Source organism: Corvus hawaiiensis, chromosome Z (genome assembly GCF_020740725.1).
Source record: "Corvus hawaiiensis isolate bCorHaw1 chromosome Z, bCorHaw1.pri.cur, whole genome shotgun sequence".
NCBI classification, from domain to species: Eukaryota; Metazoa; Chordata; class Aves; order Passeriformes; family Corvidae; genus Corvus; species Corvus hawaiiensis.
Genome location: NC_063255.1, coordinates 78,090,742 through 78,109,799, shown reverse-complemented (window position 1 = coordinate 78,109,799; position 19,058 = coordinate 78,090,742). Strand labels below are relative to the sequence as shown.

Here is a 19,058-nt window from a genome sequence, read left to right as displayed (position 1 = left end):
GCTATAAAAACATTGCACGTGGCTGTTCAACACACGCAGAATTGAATTTGCCCTGCCTGGTGTTGGTGGCTATGTCACGTGTTTGTCGAGCAGATGAGTTTTCCCTCTTAATTTCCTTGTTTTCAGTGTTTTGGCTGGTAAATTGAGGTGCTTCCAGTCATCATAATAAAAACACTGTAAGAGCGTGGCGGGATCAGTCCTCCTGTTAAATATGGAAACCGCTGTGCTTTCAAAAACAGGAGTAAATTGTAGAGACTGCATGGATTGAATACATTTCATTAACTGCAGAATTTTCTTGGTTTTTAGAGGAAAATTCTGTGCAAGGCTCAAGTCCTTTTCTTTTTGATACTTTGAAGGAGTCAGGATGTTTCAGTCACATGCTGGAAGTGAATGTCTCAAGAAACCCCAGGAAAAAACCTTTCTTTCTTTTTTTTTTTTTTTTTTGTAAGGTGTTATTTGAAGATTGCAGAACAAACTTTTTAACTTTTTAAAGTGTTTCTGGATTTATGTATCAAGCAAGGCCTTTATTAAACTCTTTCTTTGTTTTTCACATTTCATCCCAACAATTATTATGCACATTAAGTGCACATTTAATCACACAAAATTTTAATATATTTTCAAACTGGAGAGACAAATTGAGGAGTCGTAGCTCCTAGAGTAAATTACTGCTATTTGACATCTGACTTTTGCCCATTACTCGATTTTTTAAAAATAAGAATTGTGGAATCATAGAAAAATGCTCTCTAACTAGAGCAATCACAAGATGACATGTTTTAACATCTTTGCCCTTTATCTTATCCCTAGCATTCCTGAAATAAATATGCATTTTCTTGGTATATGACGGAGTTTTGCTGATTTCTCTGCTACCTTTTTGCCTTCCTTGTGAGGTTATTGTGACAAGGTATTGAATACACCAATTAGGTGGCAAATTCTTTGGATTTCACCTATTGGATTGTTTTGGTTAAGATGTGTTCTTCCTTAAATATGTGGAGAGTTTAATTTTTTTTTTTTCTCCTTTTTTTTGGTAAACAACCCGTGACAAAGATGGTGTCTGTATGACCATAGCTGAATTTAAGAGACAAACAAAATAAGCCCATGTGGGGTCAGCAGAATGTATTCAATACAGAGAAAGCTATGACACCCATCTTTTAAGTATGCAGGATTATCACTATTGCAGATACAGGCATACTCCAAGGCAAATTTGAGGCAGACTTCTGCCTAGAAAGTATAGCTTGGATAAGTCAGTTCTCTGCAAAGTGACCTCTCTTAAAGAAGAACCCTGCATTTTGAAATCTTACACCAAGACATAACCCCTCACTAAGTTTCTCTGCCTTAACTGAGTGCAGATGACTGCTCAGAGGAATAAACAGCACTAACTTTAATGATGTTTTGTACAAGCTCCATTTGGAGCCAGTGATCCAAATCACTTGATGGAAAGATTGCTTTTCTAGTAATCTTGCACCGTTTACCCATTTTCTTGTGTATTCTGTAAGTTTCTCTCCGAGGGAATGGTGTGGGGTTAGTTTTTGATCCATTTTTGTTTCCAGAAATCCTGACAATGCCTTGTTCTTCTTCACTTCACTTCATCATCTAACTGGACTGATATCTGGTATATAATTGCAATTAAATTGCATTTTAGCTACTAATTTTCATATACATCATGGCTGCTGTGACAGGGTCAGTGAACAGTCCTCAGAGCAGAGAGGGCTGCTCTGGAGAGGCCTTTCTTTGCTGCTTCACCTGTTTGATGGTGTCGCTTTTGGGACAGGACCGTGGGGTAACTTTCATCCATCACTCTGTGCTGGACATGACACCAGAGCTGCCAGGCAGATGCAGAAGGATGTAACAAAAATTGCTCATTTTCTGTGTGGTCTGAAGAGCTGAATGAAGCATTCTGAGAGTGAACAGCTCTTTGCTTCCCTTATCTGTCCCTCTCCAATAGACACCCTCTGTCCCTCTGCCTCCAAGCTGGGAGCTCCACAGAACGTGTGTAAAGAAAGTCACACTATGGGATTGGTGCTACAGCTGTAATAACAAATCAGAGCCTCTACCTAGGAGGAAAAAGAAAGCTGGCACCTTGCCCCCTTTCACACTTGCGTGCCTTTCGGTCCCCAAACAAGCGTAATATTGATGTGAATGAAACTGCTCGGGGTCTGTGTTCCCTTCAGACCTGTGCAGGGGTGAGACAGATTGCATGGCCAGCGTGGAAAAGCAGTGCTTTCCTGCAACAGTGGCTGTTGTGTTCTGGCCTGCTGTGGCTGAGGGAGGGAGTCCCTGTCTTGCAACAAATATTTTGAATTTGTGCTGCACGCTTGTTTTAGGTCTGGTTGGTTTCACCAGAAGTCTAGGCAAAAACTGGAAAAGGGTCAGTTTACTGCTTCATTCCCAGGACATGAACATGAGAGGCTTGATTTTCTTGAGTGTTTGGGTGAATAAGGCAACCAAGACAACTGCAAAATGGTGATTTACCTTAGAAGCAAAATATTAGATGTGCTATTTGCTTTGTTTTAGTTTCCAGCTGGATGGCTATTACTTACAAACTGTTATTCCTTGGAAGCTGAACTATACTATCAACATTCTAGACTAATTCAGCTTCTCCACACAAAGAGGGCTTTGTGCATGCAACATGTCTTGTGCATTTCCTCACCTTTGTTTCCACATGGGGCAAGATGAAGACTGATGGAAGTCTGACATTAGAAGCTGCTCTAGAGCAGCCAGTGAAGAATATTTCCTACTGTTTGGGTGTTCAAAGTGAGATTCTAGTGATGCCTAAAAGGGCCAGGTAGGAGACTTGCAGAAGTAGAAGATTTGCTTTATGGAAAAAGTAAATTCTGATGGACTGGATTTAATTGGTTCCACTGAGCTGCAAAATCTACTCTAACAGGGGTCATAGGGGGGCCTCCAGGCTGCTGTTATCTCTGCTAGAGACCAAGGAAGGGACTCAGTGTCCAGCCACAGTGTACTTCATGGCATAAGGTTCGCTTATAAATGCTTATGCTTTGTGACAATTTAACTTTCAAATCAAGCCTGGAACATTTGGTTTACAGCTATCTGATTATATTTCTTTTTAAGGAAAATAAATACTCATGTTTTGGGAAAAAGCCCCAACCTTGCAGGACTCTGGGGGGGTCAGAACTGATCTGGATTGATTTATGGTGGAACGTGCTACTCAGCCTTTGTCATTTTTCTTTGTTTCCTCCTCCAGATGAAGTGGTCCATGTCACAGCCCCCGAGAAGTTCACCTTCGAGGAAGCTAGGGAGCTGTGTGAGGAGCGAGGCGGTGTCCTGGCTTCCGTGGGGAACCTCTACGTGGCCTGGAGGAACGGCTTTGACCAGTGTGACTACGGGTGGCTGGCGGACGGCAGCGTCCGGTACCCGGCCTCCGTGGCGCGGCCCCAGTGCGGCGGGGGTCTGCTTGGGGTGAGAACCCTGTATCGCTATGAGAACCAGACAGGCTTCCCTTACCCCGATAGCAAGTTTGATGCCTACTGCTACGAACGTAAGCATTTATTTTTTTTTCTCGGTTGTGATTTCCAGCATGCTTGCCGCGAGACGCGGTTTCTTTGACGCGCGTCTTGTTTTGGTTCGTGCAGCGCGCGGGTTTTTAAAAGCTAAACCGAATGCCTTAAAATAACATTGGCAGATGAAGACAGGCAGAGTTCCAAGGTAAGATTTCAGCCTCAGCAGTGTTTTTACACACCCACAGTCGCCGTGAGCCTGTGGGTGCTCTGTATTTTGGCGCCTGAGCGCACCTTGGTATCTTTGCATCATGTCAGTGGACACAAGGCAGACATTCAAAGCTCACCTGGACATGTCACCTTCTCCAGGTGACTCTGCCTTGGCAGGGGGCTGGACTAGATGGTCTTCAGAGGTCCCTTCCAAAATCACAGATTCTGTGGTTCTGTGATAAGAACAGAAGAAATGTCCTAAAGGTGAATGATGGATGTTCTGTCTCCAGTGACGGCAGAAGGAGAAGCTGTTTACAGGCTGTGTACAAGGCTGGCCACTTTCAGGTCTCTTATATGCCAGTAATTTGGGAGCTATCTCTGGATCCCACGCACATTGTCCCATCATATTCTTTCTCTTTCTTACTCAGTGTTTCATGGGCCACTGGGTAGTCTACATTGCCTTTCTTACTGCTGCTTGTTTCCCTCCTGGCATTTTCGCAGGCACTTCAGGCACTTGCCACATTCACATGGTAGACTTCACCAATCTAAACCAGATGTCCTCCACACCTGTCAGCTTTCTTTGGGGTCAAGCATTCCCCTGTAACCTCATCTATCTTCAGTGCCAGCTGCCTGGCTCTGTTATTATGGTGCAATCTCTCCTTGCACAGTTTCCTGTTGTCCCAAAAGGTTCACCAGATGAATATCCTGCCCAGATGAATATCCTGCTTCCCTGAGAGTTGCAGCCTTCTTGGGAGCACAGCAGGGCTGGACAGCTCAACAATTTCCCTGCAGGCCTCTCTGTCCAAGGAAGTTCCTTGTTGCAAATAGCACAACTGACATTAATGTTGTGTTGAGTTAAAAGAGTTCAGAACTTGGTCATTAACTATGAATATTTAGGTTTTTTTGAACTCAGTCCAGTGTCTGTAACTCAGAACTGCTTGAAATGTGCAGTTTGTACTGTCCCTATTTTTGTGGATGGTGAACCTACTGCAGCTGCAGATCTTTCAAGCTCAGGCACTGAAGACCCTTTTATGAGCAAATCTTACTCTTTGAGAACAAATCCGGACATCTGCTGCAACATTATGGTTTGGCTGCTCTCAGACACTGTTGGTTTGTTGTTTTAATTTTCCTTTATAGTTTGTGGGTATGATGTTCCAAAACTTTGCATGTGGAAATAGTCCTAATGGAACTGCTTACAGGAAAAAGGACTTAAGTTCAGGAGCCTGTGCTCTAATCTGCAGAGCAGCGTTTTGTCATATCACTCCTTCTGTTCCTACTCCAAATTATTTATGACCTGGTTTAAAGTGTTGTGGATAAAAAAGGCTTTAATGAGGGTGTATTTCATAAGTCTCTCTAAAAGACTGGGGTAAGAACTGAACATTTTGCCTGTAAGCTAGTCTTTAGTTAGGACAAATTCCAACCTGCTGTTTGTTTTTGTGAATTTTGCCGCTTTCAAGCAAGGTGTGCCTTTACAATGTTCTTTCCAGAAGTTTTAGTTAGCACAATTTGTGGTAACATACCATTTGTTCTAAAAGTGACTTCGATAGGTACTGGATTGTTGCCTTTTATATAAAGGGTTTTCCTGCAAAGTCCTGCCCTTGGTATATAAAGAATAAATATTTCATCACTTTGCAACCCAGGAATAGACAGTCCAGGACTATCAAACCTTTTACAAGAGAAAATAAGACTAAACAGAACCAAAACAATATGGTAGAGACTGAGCAGCTCTCTAGCACTTTCAATTACAAACAACAGAATATCAGAATTAATTAAACACTGCTAGCTAGAGGACTCAGGTTTTGACAGATACATCTGCTTTTTTGTAGTGAAATGCAGGGGTGTCATGCTGTACCCTCCTTCAGGGTGCCTGTCTGCTGCACATTTCAGAAGTTACTGATAGCTCTTTCTGCCTCTCAGAAGGTGCTTGGGATCTCACAGGAACCAGCTGTGACTCCTCACTGCTTTTGCTAAAAGATTTATCCAAGTGGTGACTAATGAGACTCCCGGCCCAGCATCTTGATCCTCCACATCTCAAGCAGCTGCCTGGTGCAGTGGCTTTAGAGTGAGTCACTCTCTCCCACTGGGGCCTTGGAGCCAGTCCCTTCTTTGGGGCAGGAAAAGGGAGAGGATAAAAAAAATGACACTGCATGAGAGCAGAAGGCTTGAATTTAAGCCCTTTGTTTCAAATCACCTTTTGTCTGGAAGTTTCTTCTGAAACTTCCCATTATCTCTGTTTCAAAGTTGCAGCCTGTCACAAAATCCGCTGTCCCCCAGCTCTGACTGCTTTGGGGTTGACATGAAGCTTTCACACAGCAATTCCCACGACAAAAGTGTCCTGCCCAAGACATGGGCTCTGGGTGTAACCCCAAACCCTCACTGTGTGTCTCACACTCACCTGGGCATGCACAGGAGGTCTGTGCGGGTCTGTGCACACCACAGCAGGTCTGTGCCAAACCAGGCAGCTGTTTCAGTCATCACAAAGACAAGTTGTACCTTTAGGAAAGGGGATATCTCCTTCTTCATCCCTGCTCAGGCTCCTCACTCCTATTTTGTGATTATTAGTCTCTCTGGTGGAAAATCCCAAAATATTAATTTTAATTTGTGGTGTAAAGAAACCTCAATCCATATTTTTGAGCATTTTGTTTGCTTTTAAAGAGAAATCGTATTTATTGAAATACGTGAAAAACTCAGGGAGTAAATTCAATTTAAAATTGATATTCACTAGTTTCAGTACAGCAGCCAACCTGGACAACTTTTAAAATACAGTTAAGTTCAGGATTTTAACTTCAGCAGTGTTCTGGTTACAAAATTACATTGTATGAAGTGTTTTGACTTTATGAAAATAAGAGAGGCCCAGACTAATAATACGTGATTTAAAATCAAAAAGTCTTGTAAAAAACCCCTGAAACTTTCTCCCCTTTGATCACAAGTGCTTTTCACTCTGCAGAAACCACATGGGTCTAAGTTTCTGAAACATTATCTGCGTGTTTCATTTCATCCCTCCAAGGCTTTTGCCAGACCTTTTATTTCTTTTTTTTTCTTCTTTTTTTTTTTTTGTCTCTGAGAGATACCTAATCATGTATCTGCTGGGGCCTGAAGAGGCTTCAGATTAGATACATGATTAAGTACTTGCAGCTCCTTGGAGGCTGTCATCAGAGGGAAAGTTTTTCAAGTGTTAGCATTGTTAACATATAGGACTTATATTAACATGTTTAAATTTGAAAAAAAAAAAATTGAACAGCTGTTGCTGGGCACTTATGCTAATTTACAAGAGATTAAAGGATTTTATCATTAAAATATCCTTTTTAATAGATACATATTTAATAATTGGTTCTTGTGGGGAGGTGGAGGGGATTTATTTAATCCCGTACTTCAGCCTCCCAGTTTCTCCAGGCCTAATTGACTGGATTTTGTAGAAATCTTGTCACAGACTTCAGCTGGCTTTGGATGGGCCTTTTCATCCCCCAGCATCTGTAGAACAAACTGCACTCCAGAAATGCACTAATCAAAACGAATGCATGTTTTTAACTTACATACCTGTGACAAAGCTGAACTTGATGAGCTTCGTACACAGAGGTGGTTCAATTTTTGAAACATAAATCCCGTTTTTGCTGAGAAACACTGATTTATTAAAGCTGAATTCTTTTGTAGACCTGTATTGATTTTGGCGAATCTTTCAGCAAAACATTTTTTACTTGACTCAAAACACGTGTTGACCGTTTCACTCTGGATTTGTCCGTTCTCTTCCCCATTTTCCTCTCTCATTTTGACTTTGTTTCGTGCACCTTTATTGCTTCTCCTTGGTTATACCACTTTGGTTTGGCATTGTGATTTAATTTTAGCTGGAAATTGGAAAATTCCTGTCCTGGGATGGTGTTGCCATGTGTGCTCTTCGGGAGTGGAGTCCACACTGCTTTGATTGCTTCAATACAGCCCCATGAAGAGCGGATCCAAGTCCGCCACTGTTTGGGACTGAGGGCCTCTTGCTTTGATGCTTCATCCATCTAAAGCTCAAAATCAGAGCACGATTTCACAGAAGAAATAGAGGAAATTATGACCTTCCCAGAGTTTTGAGGCATCCTACAGCATGAGCCACCATGATTGCAGGCTCAGCCTCAGGAAACATCCACAGTGCTCCTCTTGTCCAGCAGCAGGAAGGATAAAGACTTTTAGGCACAGCTCAAAAGCTGGCAGGAGAAACGTTGTCTTCCCCTTCTGCTGCATGTGACTTAGCTTGGAAAACCTTGAATAGCTGGGCAGCTCTGTCCTTCTCCACAGCAACCATCAGTCGCTGCATGTCCCAGCTATTTCCTGGATGAGGGAATTATTTCCAGCCTGATGTCAGGGGCTGTGCTATGGGAGATCTGTGGATTTCTGATCAGTTTGGGAATGGACACAGAATAATGAAGACATAGGGCGTGGCGACGCCCGAGGAGCAAGATTGCCAATCTGAAGGGGAAAAAACCCCCCCAAAATAAATTTATCTCAGAAGAAGCACAGTACAGTGCTGGGCACAATAAAGACAGTGTGCTCCACCATTTCACAGTCCAGTACCAGAATGGGCAAATGCCTTTGGGCAGGAGAGGATCCCAAGGTCAGGGCACTGACCACAGGATGTGCAGGGCTGCTGGCTCTGCTCAGGCTGCCTCTCTGTGGAGGTGAAGCTGTACAAAGAGATTACCCCCAGACAACAGCTGTGCAGCCCTTTATTATTTTCCTAGGAAGGTAGATTTCTGTGCTTCTCTCGGGTATGCAGTTTATCAAGACCTGCACAGCTGCAGAGATCCCCAGTAATTTCTTGGACCAGGTGTGGCTGTAATAAATCCCTGCTTCTCTCTGCTGGGCTCATGGTGACAAGCACACACCGCAGAGGCTGCACACACCAACAGCTCCCTGCAGCTTCCTCACCCCACTCTGCCTCAGGGTTTTGAGAGCTCAGTCAGACCACGCTGAAAACTGCAAGAGGATCTCAATTCAGTCCAAATCAGCCTGTGCTGTACATCTCAGCAGTATCTCACCCTGAGAAGGAGGGGAAGGACGTGGTGGCTGGGTGCAGCTCAAACTTTTAAGTGCTGCGTAAAGTAGGAGCAGAAAGAACCTGATTTATCAACCTGACTGATGTACGTGGAGCAGCTGTTTGCAGCACCAGGAGGTGAAGTGTGGGGAGGAGATGCTTCTTTTGCCAGAGCAAGTGAACTTGCATTTACCTGAGCGATTTGAAACTGGGTGCTTTAAGAACAACCCCTAAGTGCAAACACTGTGGCCAGAGGGAGAGAGGAAAGAGAAGAAGATACAGCTGGAGGCATTTCCTTTCATTGCCTCAGGTCGCTGGCTGGGTCAGGTAACAAGGATAGGATCAGGAGCAACAGTGTGAAGGAGTGGAAGATCCACTCCTCCAAGTGTTGAAATGCAGAAAAGACGAATTGATTTTGTTCTTTGTCACCTTTGCTCCGTTACTGCTGTGGGGCCTGGGTATCTCCCATGCCACACACCGGGGTGATTTCCCTCCTTTCACATCAAGTGGGAGGAGCAAAGCAGCAAGAATTCTGCTGTCAGTTCTTACCCAAGTGACAATCTTGGCCCTTTTTGTTCTTCAATTGTTTTTTTGTGGTCACAAAGCAAAGATTATTGCTTTAATTTGGTGCTGGGTTACACATTTAATTAGGAAGAGCTGACTAAAGAGGCTTGCTGTTTTTTTTTTTTTAATTTTTTTTGTCTCTTTGGCAGTTTCATAATAATGTGGAAAGATAAATGCTTTTTTCCTATTGTTCTTTTGTGGATAGATTGGCAGGTTATAATTTGTTCACCGAACTAAACTGGCATGTGGGGAAACCAGGAGATAACATAACGTATCTTTCCCCCTTCAACCATCTGACTTCAGAAGTTATGAAATAGCAAGTGGTTTTACTTAAGAATGTTTGTGTTCACTGAGCTAAAAGAGCTGCTGCCTCTGCTGTTAGCTGGAACAAAAGACCTTGGGCAGTGGTGTGAAGAGGATGCAAAGCTTTTCATTTTAAGTTTTTCTTGCAAATAAGACAGACTGATAGCTTTCAAATTTCTGGTTTTTTGAAGAATTCCATTGGTTTTCTCTGATATGGCACATGCTTTGTAAGCAGGAGCAGATGCTACATTTAGATTTTCATATTTTTCTCCCTATATCTGGCTTTTGATTTCGACGTCGAAACAGAGTGTAGGTAAGTGAGAGTCTACACCTGGAGTTACAGGGAAATTCTTACAGCTGCACCGTCAGATTTTGAATTCTGCTACCAAAAGTCTCATTATTTATGAACAAAATCCCACATCCCCTGGGCACCACTGCTTCTGGAAAGGCGTGAATGAGCAGGTACTGGATCAGTGCCATAATCACAGGTTTTTCAATCGGAGCACTGATTTTTTTTTTAACTGTTTTTTAATCTGTTCTTAATCTTTGACTTGTTCAGCTTGGAAGGTTCTGCCAGTAATTTAAACTCCAGCTGGCAAAACTTTTGGACTCAAGGGAACATTCAGGAGTGTCCTCTCTGCCAGGGTTGGTAGCAGGGAAGGAACAGATACCAAGAAGAAACTTAACATATAAAAATATGTAAAAATTAAGCAAAACAGCTCTCTGCATAGGCATTGTGCTCAAATTGGGCTCGAAGATTTCAAAAATTAATTTTGAGTGCCTCAACATTACTTATATTTTGTAATAATTTATTTTGGCTGTAATTCACAGAAAGAATTCACTTTTTCCAGCTTTTGTTCCAACTTAAACCAATTTTTTGTTGTTCTGGGTGTTAGCAATGACTCAAAACAATCTCTGTCTATAGGGTGTATGTTCTTCCAGGATCTTAGGTACATACCTAAAGGTAAACAGATAAACAATATTTCTGAGTGCAGAAAAACTGCTCAGGTGCTTCAAGTCAGGTACATGGGTAGATCTGGTAATGTTGAAAAAGTATCTGTATAAATTATAATACATATAATTTTAAAAAGAAACATTTCTCCTCCATAAAGTACACTAATACACCCCAAAATTATTATTAGTTAAGTAGCACATACTAAAATCCTTATCTGGTAGCTGCAAAGTTAAACCATGTCTCAAGTTGTGCAGTTTGATTTCTTTGAAAAATTAGTAAGTTTAAATATTGCTCCATTATTTTGAATCCTTGTTTAAACCATGGTGGAAAAGAAGAGGAAGAAAATGCTGTACAGTAAAAGCATAAAAGAAATAAATAGTGAAAAAGAATAGTATCTCTGCAAAGTCCTTTCAAAATCAACTTCATGCATGTTTTTCAATGTAGGAGGAATTGATTAAGGAAAAAAAAACCAAGCAGCTGTTGGTGAGATAATTTGCTTTCTTGCTGCTAATATGTTCATGAATTTTATTAGGAAAATCTGCCTCATGTCTTGAAGCAGAAGGAGGACAAAGGAGATAGCACACTGCATGCATGATGCAAGGAGTACAGTAATGCAAAACATCTGGGTGGAGTGGAGGACAGCTCAAACTGGTGGTGTCTATTAAAAAAGCAACCTTCCCTTTGTTTATTTTTTTCTTTTCACATAGGAAAAAAAAATATGACATGGGTAGATTTCTCATTGAGGAAGCGCTGTCAGGTTCTTTTTTATCCACTCAAATAAGTTTGCAGTCCTGAATGATCTGAGTGAAAAAACTTATCTATAATTTTTTTGACTAAGTGACTTTGGAGGCCCTCTAGTTGATTTTAACCAGAGCTGAACTGCACACAGTTTCCATGGGAGAAAATCTGGCTGTTTATTGATAAACTCTTAAAAAATATGGGCTTTACTTATAACACTCTATAAAGGGAATATTTATTGATTCAGTTATTAATATAAGCAAACCAAATATGCTTGGTGTTTTTGCAGGTTGGCATAATAAATGTGTACCTATTCTGTCAAATCATTAGCAGATAATAAGTCATGAACAATAAGTATCTGCATCCCAGGCATAAATATGTGAAGCCTTGGGACTTCCAAGAATTTCTTGGAAATTTGGAAGCTGAGTAAGCGGTTGTGAGTGAGTGTACACAATTTCCCAGCAGCAATGAAATAAAGTTACCTTTTTTTTCCACAGATTTAAAAAAATTTATCCACATTGCCCTCATTTTTTTCTAGCTCTGTTAGAGGGTATTACATTTTCATATTTGTTCAGAGGGTGATCCTGATGGTCACCCAAAGTGTGGCATCTGGAGCCTGAGTGAGTGTTCATGTTGGCTGCAAAGCCAGTTCGATCCACATTAAGGAAACTGATCCTGTGATTAGAGGGGAGAGTTTGATACTTTGCTGCCTCCTTTCCATTTTGCCATTAAAAAAAAAAAAAAAATTAAAAAACCAGCTGTTGAGGAAAACTGGTGAATTCTTTGGTAGAGATTTAACAGCCACCACTCGGCAGCACACACCGCTTGTGTGCACCCTTCATTTCCCAAGCTGTGAAGCAAAACTTGTGTGGTTTAAACTAGCCCCATGCAAGTAGAGAGGGGAGGAAAAAAATGGCAAGAATCCATTGAGTCTTGATTGTGTGGGCACTGTCTCACAGATTGAAAACAAGAAACAATCACCCACTCTGGGCTGTGGAGCCCCAAACACAAAAATCTCTTGTGTTCAGGCTGTGCTTTGCTTACTGGAGTTTCAAGAACTTTACCCCTTCTTGCTCAACTGAATGTTTTAACTTAAAATAAATAAATAAGTATATAAATTTTATATTATATAAATATATAATTTAGATCTAAGTCCTCTTTGTAAAACCATGAAGTTTTAACATGTGGTAGAGAAAAGAATCTGTTCCTTTTTTTCTGCTGGCAAAGAACACCACCACTTCTAAACACAGTGACGTCATATTTTCTTGCCCTCAGCATTTCCTTTTCACTTTCACTTCTCATTCAGGAAAGCTGAAATATGAACCCTTTTACCTCATTTTCCTACTCTGTAATTCTACCTGTTCTTCTACCATCCTCTGAACAGCCTTCCTGCTTCAGGGCGAATCAAACGCGTCTCTTGAAAAGGTGGCATTTTCAAATCTGAGTGTGTGACTCTGAGCAAATATTTGTGTGACCCTGACTTGCATATGCGGAATTCATATCTGCAGCTATCAAAGGGGCACCTCACCAGTTATGGGTGTGTGAAAAGGTCTGATTTGTGCAAGCATACTGCTTATGCTTGAGTATAAAATGTAAAATAATGTGTTTTGATTGATGTGAGGAGAAGAGACTTGGTTGCTCTATCACAAGCTAAGCAAGATTTTATTTTGCTAAAAGTTCTAGATGTAGTCGTGTCTGTCTGGTAAGCAGTGACTGTTTAATGCATTCTCAATATGCTTAATGTGATTTAAAAACTATACTTTGCTCTTTATTTGCATCCTTATAAGGCTTTTGACTCTCAGTCACTTGGCAGTTAACAGTACTGGTTTAAGACATTCACATCTTCCACCCATCTGCTCCCATGGCCCTTCTGAAGATTACTGACCTGGAAGAACTGGCAGAAGGGAAGATGTTTCCAACCTGGGCTTTTCCTGAGGAAAACCTGTTTTTTGAGCAGTCACCTTTTTCAGGAATTTAAAATCTGCTGACAAACCTTCCAGTGTTGGCACACATTTCCGCCTCAGATGGCATGGAAATGTGGGGTAAAAGGAGCAAGGCCACCAGATTCTTTAGAACATCACAGTTTGGTTCACTGGAAGGACCTTTCTTTGTGCCTGCTGTTTATCTAGGATAGCAGCTCCCTTACCTTTCCCATCATCCAGAGGGTTCAACACTTTGCCTTTGCATGTTCAACACTCCCATGAAGGCATTTCTGTGTGTGGAGGAGTTTCAGATGTGCAACTTTGAAGTGTTTTCCAAAGATCAACATCATTTTAGTATTATTAAGTTTATGATCTTATGGTTCACCATTCTCACCTTTCCCCACAATAAATTTCTCCCAGCATAATTTAAAGGCAGGGCAGCAGCAGTATTATCTGGTGGCATGCTTGATCCTGCTGCTTAAGCACGCTCTCACTGCAGTGAGGGTTCCTTTTTGCAGTTTGTAATTATGTGCTGAAAATAAACTAAAGCAGCATTTCACTCCCTTTATACGTCTGAGTTGGATGCTGCATCAAGCTTTGAAGAAAACCCACAGGTTTGCAGCTCTACTCATTTGTGACACCTTGAAATAAACTTTTACATCCCCAGATCAGTACTTGGCTTACTGATGGCCACTCATATAACACAAGAACTTCTAGGGGTAATTACATAAATGACAAATATGAAGAATATTGCTGCTTTTTTCACTTAATCTGGTTTTAAGTTAGGCATTCTGCAGCTTTATAGTGTGTTATTGCATGTCATTCAAAGCTGTAATCAACCACCTAAAGCCTTTGAACTTTACACTTATTTTTCAGCGTGGCATTCAAATTATGAATTTAAATAATTACTGTACTGACTGTGCTTTTTTTTTTCTTTTCTAAGCTAAAAAAGTCACAACAGAGCCTACGACTGTTGAGCCTGTGACATCCCTGAGAGCTGACAGTGTGAAATCGTCACCTGCTGGAGTTCCTCTCGAACCTCCCATCTCTGAGACTCTGATTACTGAAGTGCCTGCCACCCAAACAGTTACTTTGGAGGAGACAACCCCAGAGTCTGAGGAAGACACGGAAATGACTACTGATGTGGCTGAGGAGAAAAGGGAGATGGAGGTGCTCATGGAGAACATTCCGTTAACCACCCTTCTACCTCAGACTGTCACCGATGGCGAAATATTCACTTATGACACACTGGGAAGGACTGAATACGATGTCTCAGCCAGGCTAACAGAGGCCACGTCCCCAGCTGTGGAACTGGATCACACTTACTCTGAAGCAGAGTTGCCCGAGGAACAAGGTAGGTCTGAAAGCACTGAGGACGCTTTCTTGACCTCTGTAATTTTTCAGGATAGCACAGCTGTAGCTAAGAGTCCCACTGGTTTTTGGGAAGATGCTGAAACAGGAGATGCACAAAAGCATGATGCTGATAATCAGACTGAACAAATAGAAGTGAGTCCTGTGAGGACTGCTACAGATAGCTTCTTACAGACTTCTCAGAGAGAGGCTGCCAGGACAGGGACTTCAGATTCATTGACAAAAGAGAGTGTGTCTCACGGTGCCCACCTTACAAATGCACCCACAAAAAAATCCATGGAGGCAAAATCTGACAAGAAACTTACAACTGTTGTAATCCCTAAATCTTTGCTCACTGATGAGTCTGACCTTGCTGCAGAGGGGGAGGGCAGTGAGAGCATGCACACTGCTGTGCCTGGCACGGGTTCTGGTGTGGCTCCTGGTCATGCCCCAGGATCAGAAGTGCCTGCTGCATCAGAGACACTCCTGGAGGAGCATGCAGTAACCACAGGACAGTTTTCTGCAGTGAAAGAGTCAACGCCGTGGGTTAAATTTAGCTCTGGGACAGTGTTTGACAGCGAGGCCTCGGCTCAAGGCAGCAGAGAGGACCTGAGGGATGTGCAGCCCACCGTGGCATCTGGAACACCTGTATCCTTTTCTGTGTCAGCTGCTGATCAAACAGAATCTGAGGCCATCTCAGGAAGCACAGATTCCCCACCCAGCTCTGGAGAAGGCACCGCATCTCTTATCCCCTCATCTCAGCAGACAGAAGCATCAGCTGTCTTAGAGGAGCACGAGAAAACAAAGCAGCCAGAAATGAAGACAACAGATGTGAGGGTCCCTGACTCCATAGCTGTCATTCCTCCTTGTGTTACAGCAGAATCTGGGGGATGTTCTGCAAGGGAGAAGATCACACAGGCCCCTCCAGGCTCTGGCATGTGGCTGCCAACAGATAAAGAGGAGGGGTATATAACAGAAGAGTCATCTCACACTGAAGGAGAGATTGAGTTTGGTACAGAGGATGGCTTCTCTGGAATGGAGCTTACATCATCTCCAGGGCGCATTGCAGAATCCACAGTGCATCCAGTAGCTCCAATTTCAGCAGCCACAGATGAAACTGAGACGAGCACGGAGCCAGTGGAGACCACAAGGGATGAAGAAGTGCTATCAGCTGATTTTGGTCAGAGTAGAGACACTACAAGTGTCTCCCACATGAGCAGCTCTTTGGATTTGGAAATGACCACAGTATCCAAAATACCAGTGGAAGAAAGTAGTGCAACCATAGGGTCTTTTAGCTCCTCCAGTGTAACTGTATTGCCAAGTGCTGTGCCCACAGCCGTGGGGGTAACTGAGCACGAAGGAGATGAGACATCAGGGACAAAGGGAACTGTTATATGTACAGATGTAACAAAGGTAGATACTGCAGTTCCACAGAAGGAGTATGATGCTTCCCTAGTTCCAGTTACTGTAGAGAGTGAGGTCACTAGAGATATGCCAATTACTGATCAGACTCCTTTTGATGATATCTTTCATACAGAAGCAACAGAAACAACTGCAAAAGATAGCAAGGTGTTCCCAGAGGAACTCTCCACACAGGACCGAGGTTTGGAACCAGGAACTTCCACAGAGCCCACGCTTTCTGTGACATCTGCCCACGCACATGAACCAGGGATGTCACCAGGATCTGAAGCTCCTCAAACAGCAGTTCAGGAGACGCAGGATGAGACAGGCTCAGCTTATGATGAGACATACCCAGCAACAGAGGTACCAGTGCCTGCAGTGACGTTCACAGACCGCGAAGGAGTTCTGGGACCTGAGGAAACCAGCACCTGGCTGCACCTCACGGTGACTCCAAAAGCTGAAACTGCTCCTGACCGAGATGAGGAGGTCACTGAGGTGATGCCCATAACTGCTGGAACTGAAGCAAAGACACAGGACAGCCCAGGAGCCCCCACCAGAGAGGAGGACGGTGATGTGGTCAGCTGGGATTCTGTGCCACCCTCCCATACTATGACAGCAGAGCATTCCACTGTGGAAAGCATTACTCACCTGACTCTGGGAGCTTCTCCAAGCCACGCTACAGAAGGTTCAGGAATGACTACAGAACCTGAGGAAATCAAGCCAGCTGTATTTGCAGCTACTGCAACAGATAAGGCAACGGTTCTCAGCAGTGTCACACCACCTTCCACTGGTGCTGTAGATAAAATTCAGCCCACATCTGCAACCAAGCCTTTTGTCACTCAAAAGTCTCCACGCATCATTCCTGAGGAAGAAGAGGAGGTAACAAGCCATGACATCATCATAATTGATGAATCTGTTTCTCCCAGTAAAGCCACCGCTGAGGATGATCTGCCGGGAAAGATGTTAGAGCCAGAAATCGATAAGGAATATTTCACAGCGTCAACTGCTACGGCAGTGGCACGACCTACTGCTCCACCACAAGTGAAGGAGGCCACAGAGGCCTTGCAACCTCAGGAGGTGTCTCCTTCTACTTCACACCCCGATAATGACATAAGATTGTATGTTATTCAAATCGCAGGCAATGACACAGGTAAGATTTTGCCTTTTAGACTCACAGTCCATCAGAGTGGACAGTTTGTCATGACAAACAGGTGTGCTTTAGAATATGCCGGAGATGTTTCTTGGATCACTGAAGGATGCAAAGTACCACTTTTGTCTAGACAGCAACTAGCTGAATATGGGTAGGTCTATTTTTCTGTCCGTTAAAAGGCCCTCAGGAATGTATTTTATATATGCTGTGTGGTAAGAATAATTTCTATGTAGAGAATGAATATGAAACTGTTTAATTTCTTGTTAAAAGTCATGATGGCTACAGTCCAGTTTTCTTTTTTAATGTTGTCAAGTCACTGATTTAACTCCAGCTGTCTGTGAAACAAGCATTTTAATTTCACAGCTTCCATTCCATGCATTACTAGTCCTAAATGAAGCACTAGATTATTTTAACATTCCATTGGTCTGTAGCAATTAACAATGCCATGTACAGTGTAGTCAGCTAAAAAATGGTTAAAGCACTCTACTGCCTCCTGTGATTTGGAGGAATGGGGTTTTTTCCATATTTTTATAGCATATCATAGCATTTTTAAAATCCATCTTAGAGAATGTGTGGTGTAAATTGATGCAACTTCTAATTCTGCCATATTTTTTAGCTGATGGTTCTGTACATGTGTATGTAGCTTCAATTCCATGGGTATCCAGAACAGAAACTTCTACAGTAGCAATGAACTGTTGGGGTTGATGGTGAATATATCTCCACAATGCAAATGCTGAGGAGTGTGCAGTTTTACATTAAAGAAGCCTGCCAACTGACTACTACTTAAGATTTCATGTTAAAACTTTTATGTTTTAAAATGAAAAGTAAAGGAACTGACAAGCAGTACAAAGCACAGAATTTCTGCTAGGTTCAATGTTTTGTTGTGTTTAATTATCGTATAGTTGTATAATAATTATTTTCTTCTTTTGAAGGAACACAGTAAGAAATGGATTTTTTTTTTTCTGTCTTATATACCTTAACTACATGCATGGCTTTTGAATGGTTGTGTCAGAAACTGTTTTCTCTTTGGTTCTCGGCCATAACCTCCGTGCCTCTGAAGAACTCATCCAGCAGAATTCATAATTATTGGAGTCTTTTGGATGGTTTTGTCAGGTTTGTGCTTGGTAGGGTTCCATTCAAAAATCAAAAGCCAGTAGTGGATTTTTTCCTTGAGATGTGCCGTACATTTCAAACCTTGGCTTGGTATCTTTTCCCACGTTATGCTTATTATCCTGCTTTATATTTACAGGATGCAAATCTGCACAAATTATATCAACAGCAGCTTAGCCTTCTATTTCAGAAAATGGTAGTTCTGAAACTTTTGTTTCTGTGGTGTACTATCATTATTTTGTCTTTATGTGTTACCAGCGTCTTGAGGGTCTCTAGTAAATGATGCAAGTCCAGTAAGTCAGAGCAGAAGGATAACTTCTGAAGACAAGATTTAACCCACATATTGAGTCCTTTTGTACCTGTGGAAATTCACTTAATTTGACTTCAAAATGAGTAGCTGGACTAGGTAGTAGTGACCTTGTTTTTCCTATTAGATTTTTGAGTTATGCTACAGTTTGTTGCATACAGGACAGTGGGTTGTGCTGGGTGAACTGTGTGTTTCAGGTGGTGGAAAGAAGTAGGATGGTGTGGAAGGGTGTGGATGTAGGAGATTTGTCTGCATGTGCATCAGGGAGTGTCTTATTTTACACCTTTTTTTTTCAGGATAGCGTGGGTACTGTGAATCTTTAAATTAAGATTTGTTTCAAAGTGGATTATCTGAAGGACTCTTCATAGCTGCTCTTTCTCTGCCTTGGGTGATCAGGTCTTTAAGACAAACTTTCTTCAGGATTTGTTTTCTTCACCTTCAAAAACTTTCAAAGCTGTGCATGCATTTCCCAGGTACAGATGTGCATATATGTCAGGGTGTTTATAAGCAGACTTAAAAGTATACATCCTTAAAAATCTGCCTTTAAGAATTATTTAGTTTGTAAGGAGAGACAAA

At 42.2% G+C, this 19,058-nt stretch overlaps 1 protein-coding gene across 5 annotated transcripts in view; it reads left to right on the top strand.

Annotated features, from left to right (window-relative positions):
• VCAN (versican) overlaps positions 1–19,058 on the top strand; it is a 98,722-nt gene that overhangs the window by 30,336 nt on the left and 49,328 nt on the right. For 2 of the 5 annotated variants that reach the window (XM_048291530.1, XM_048291532.1), the window contains exons 6-8: positions 3,206–3,499; positions 14,108–14,518; positions 16,052–17,065. In XM_048291530.1, the coding sequence (XP_048147487.1) occupies positions 3,206–3,499; positions 14,108–14,518; positions 16,052–17,065 (1,719 nt within the window). Of the gene's footprint in view, positions 1–3,205; positions 3,500–14,107; positions 17,066–19,058 lie in introns of all 5 variants that reach the window. The other 3 variants (XM_048291531.1, XM_048291533.1, XM_048291529.1) reach the window with 2 other exon arrangements.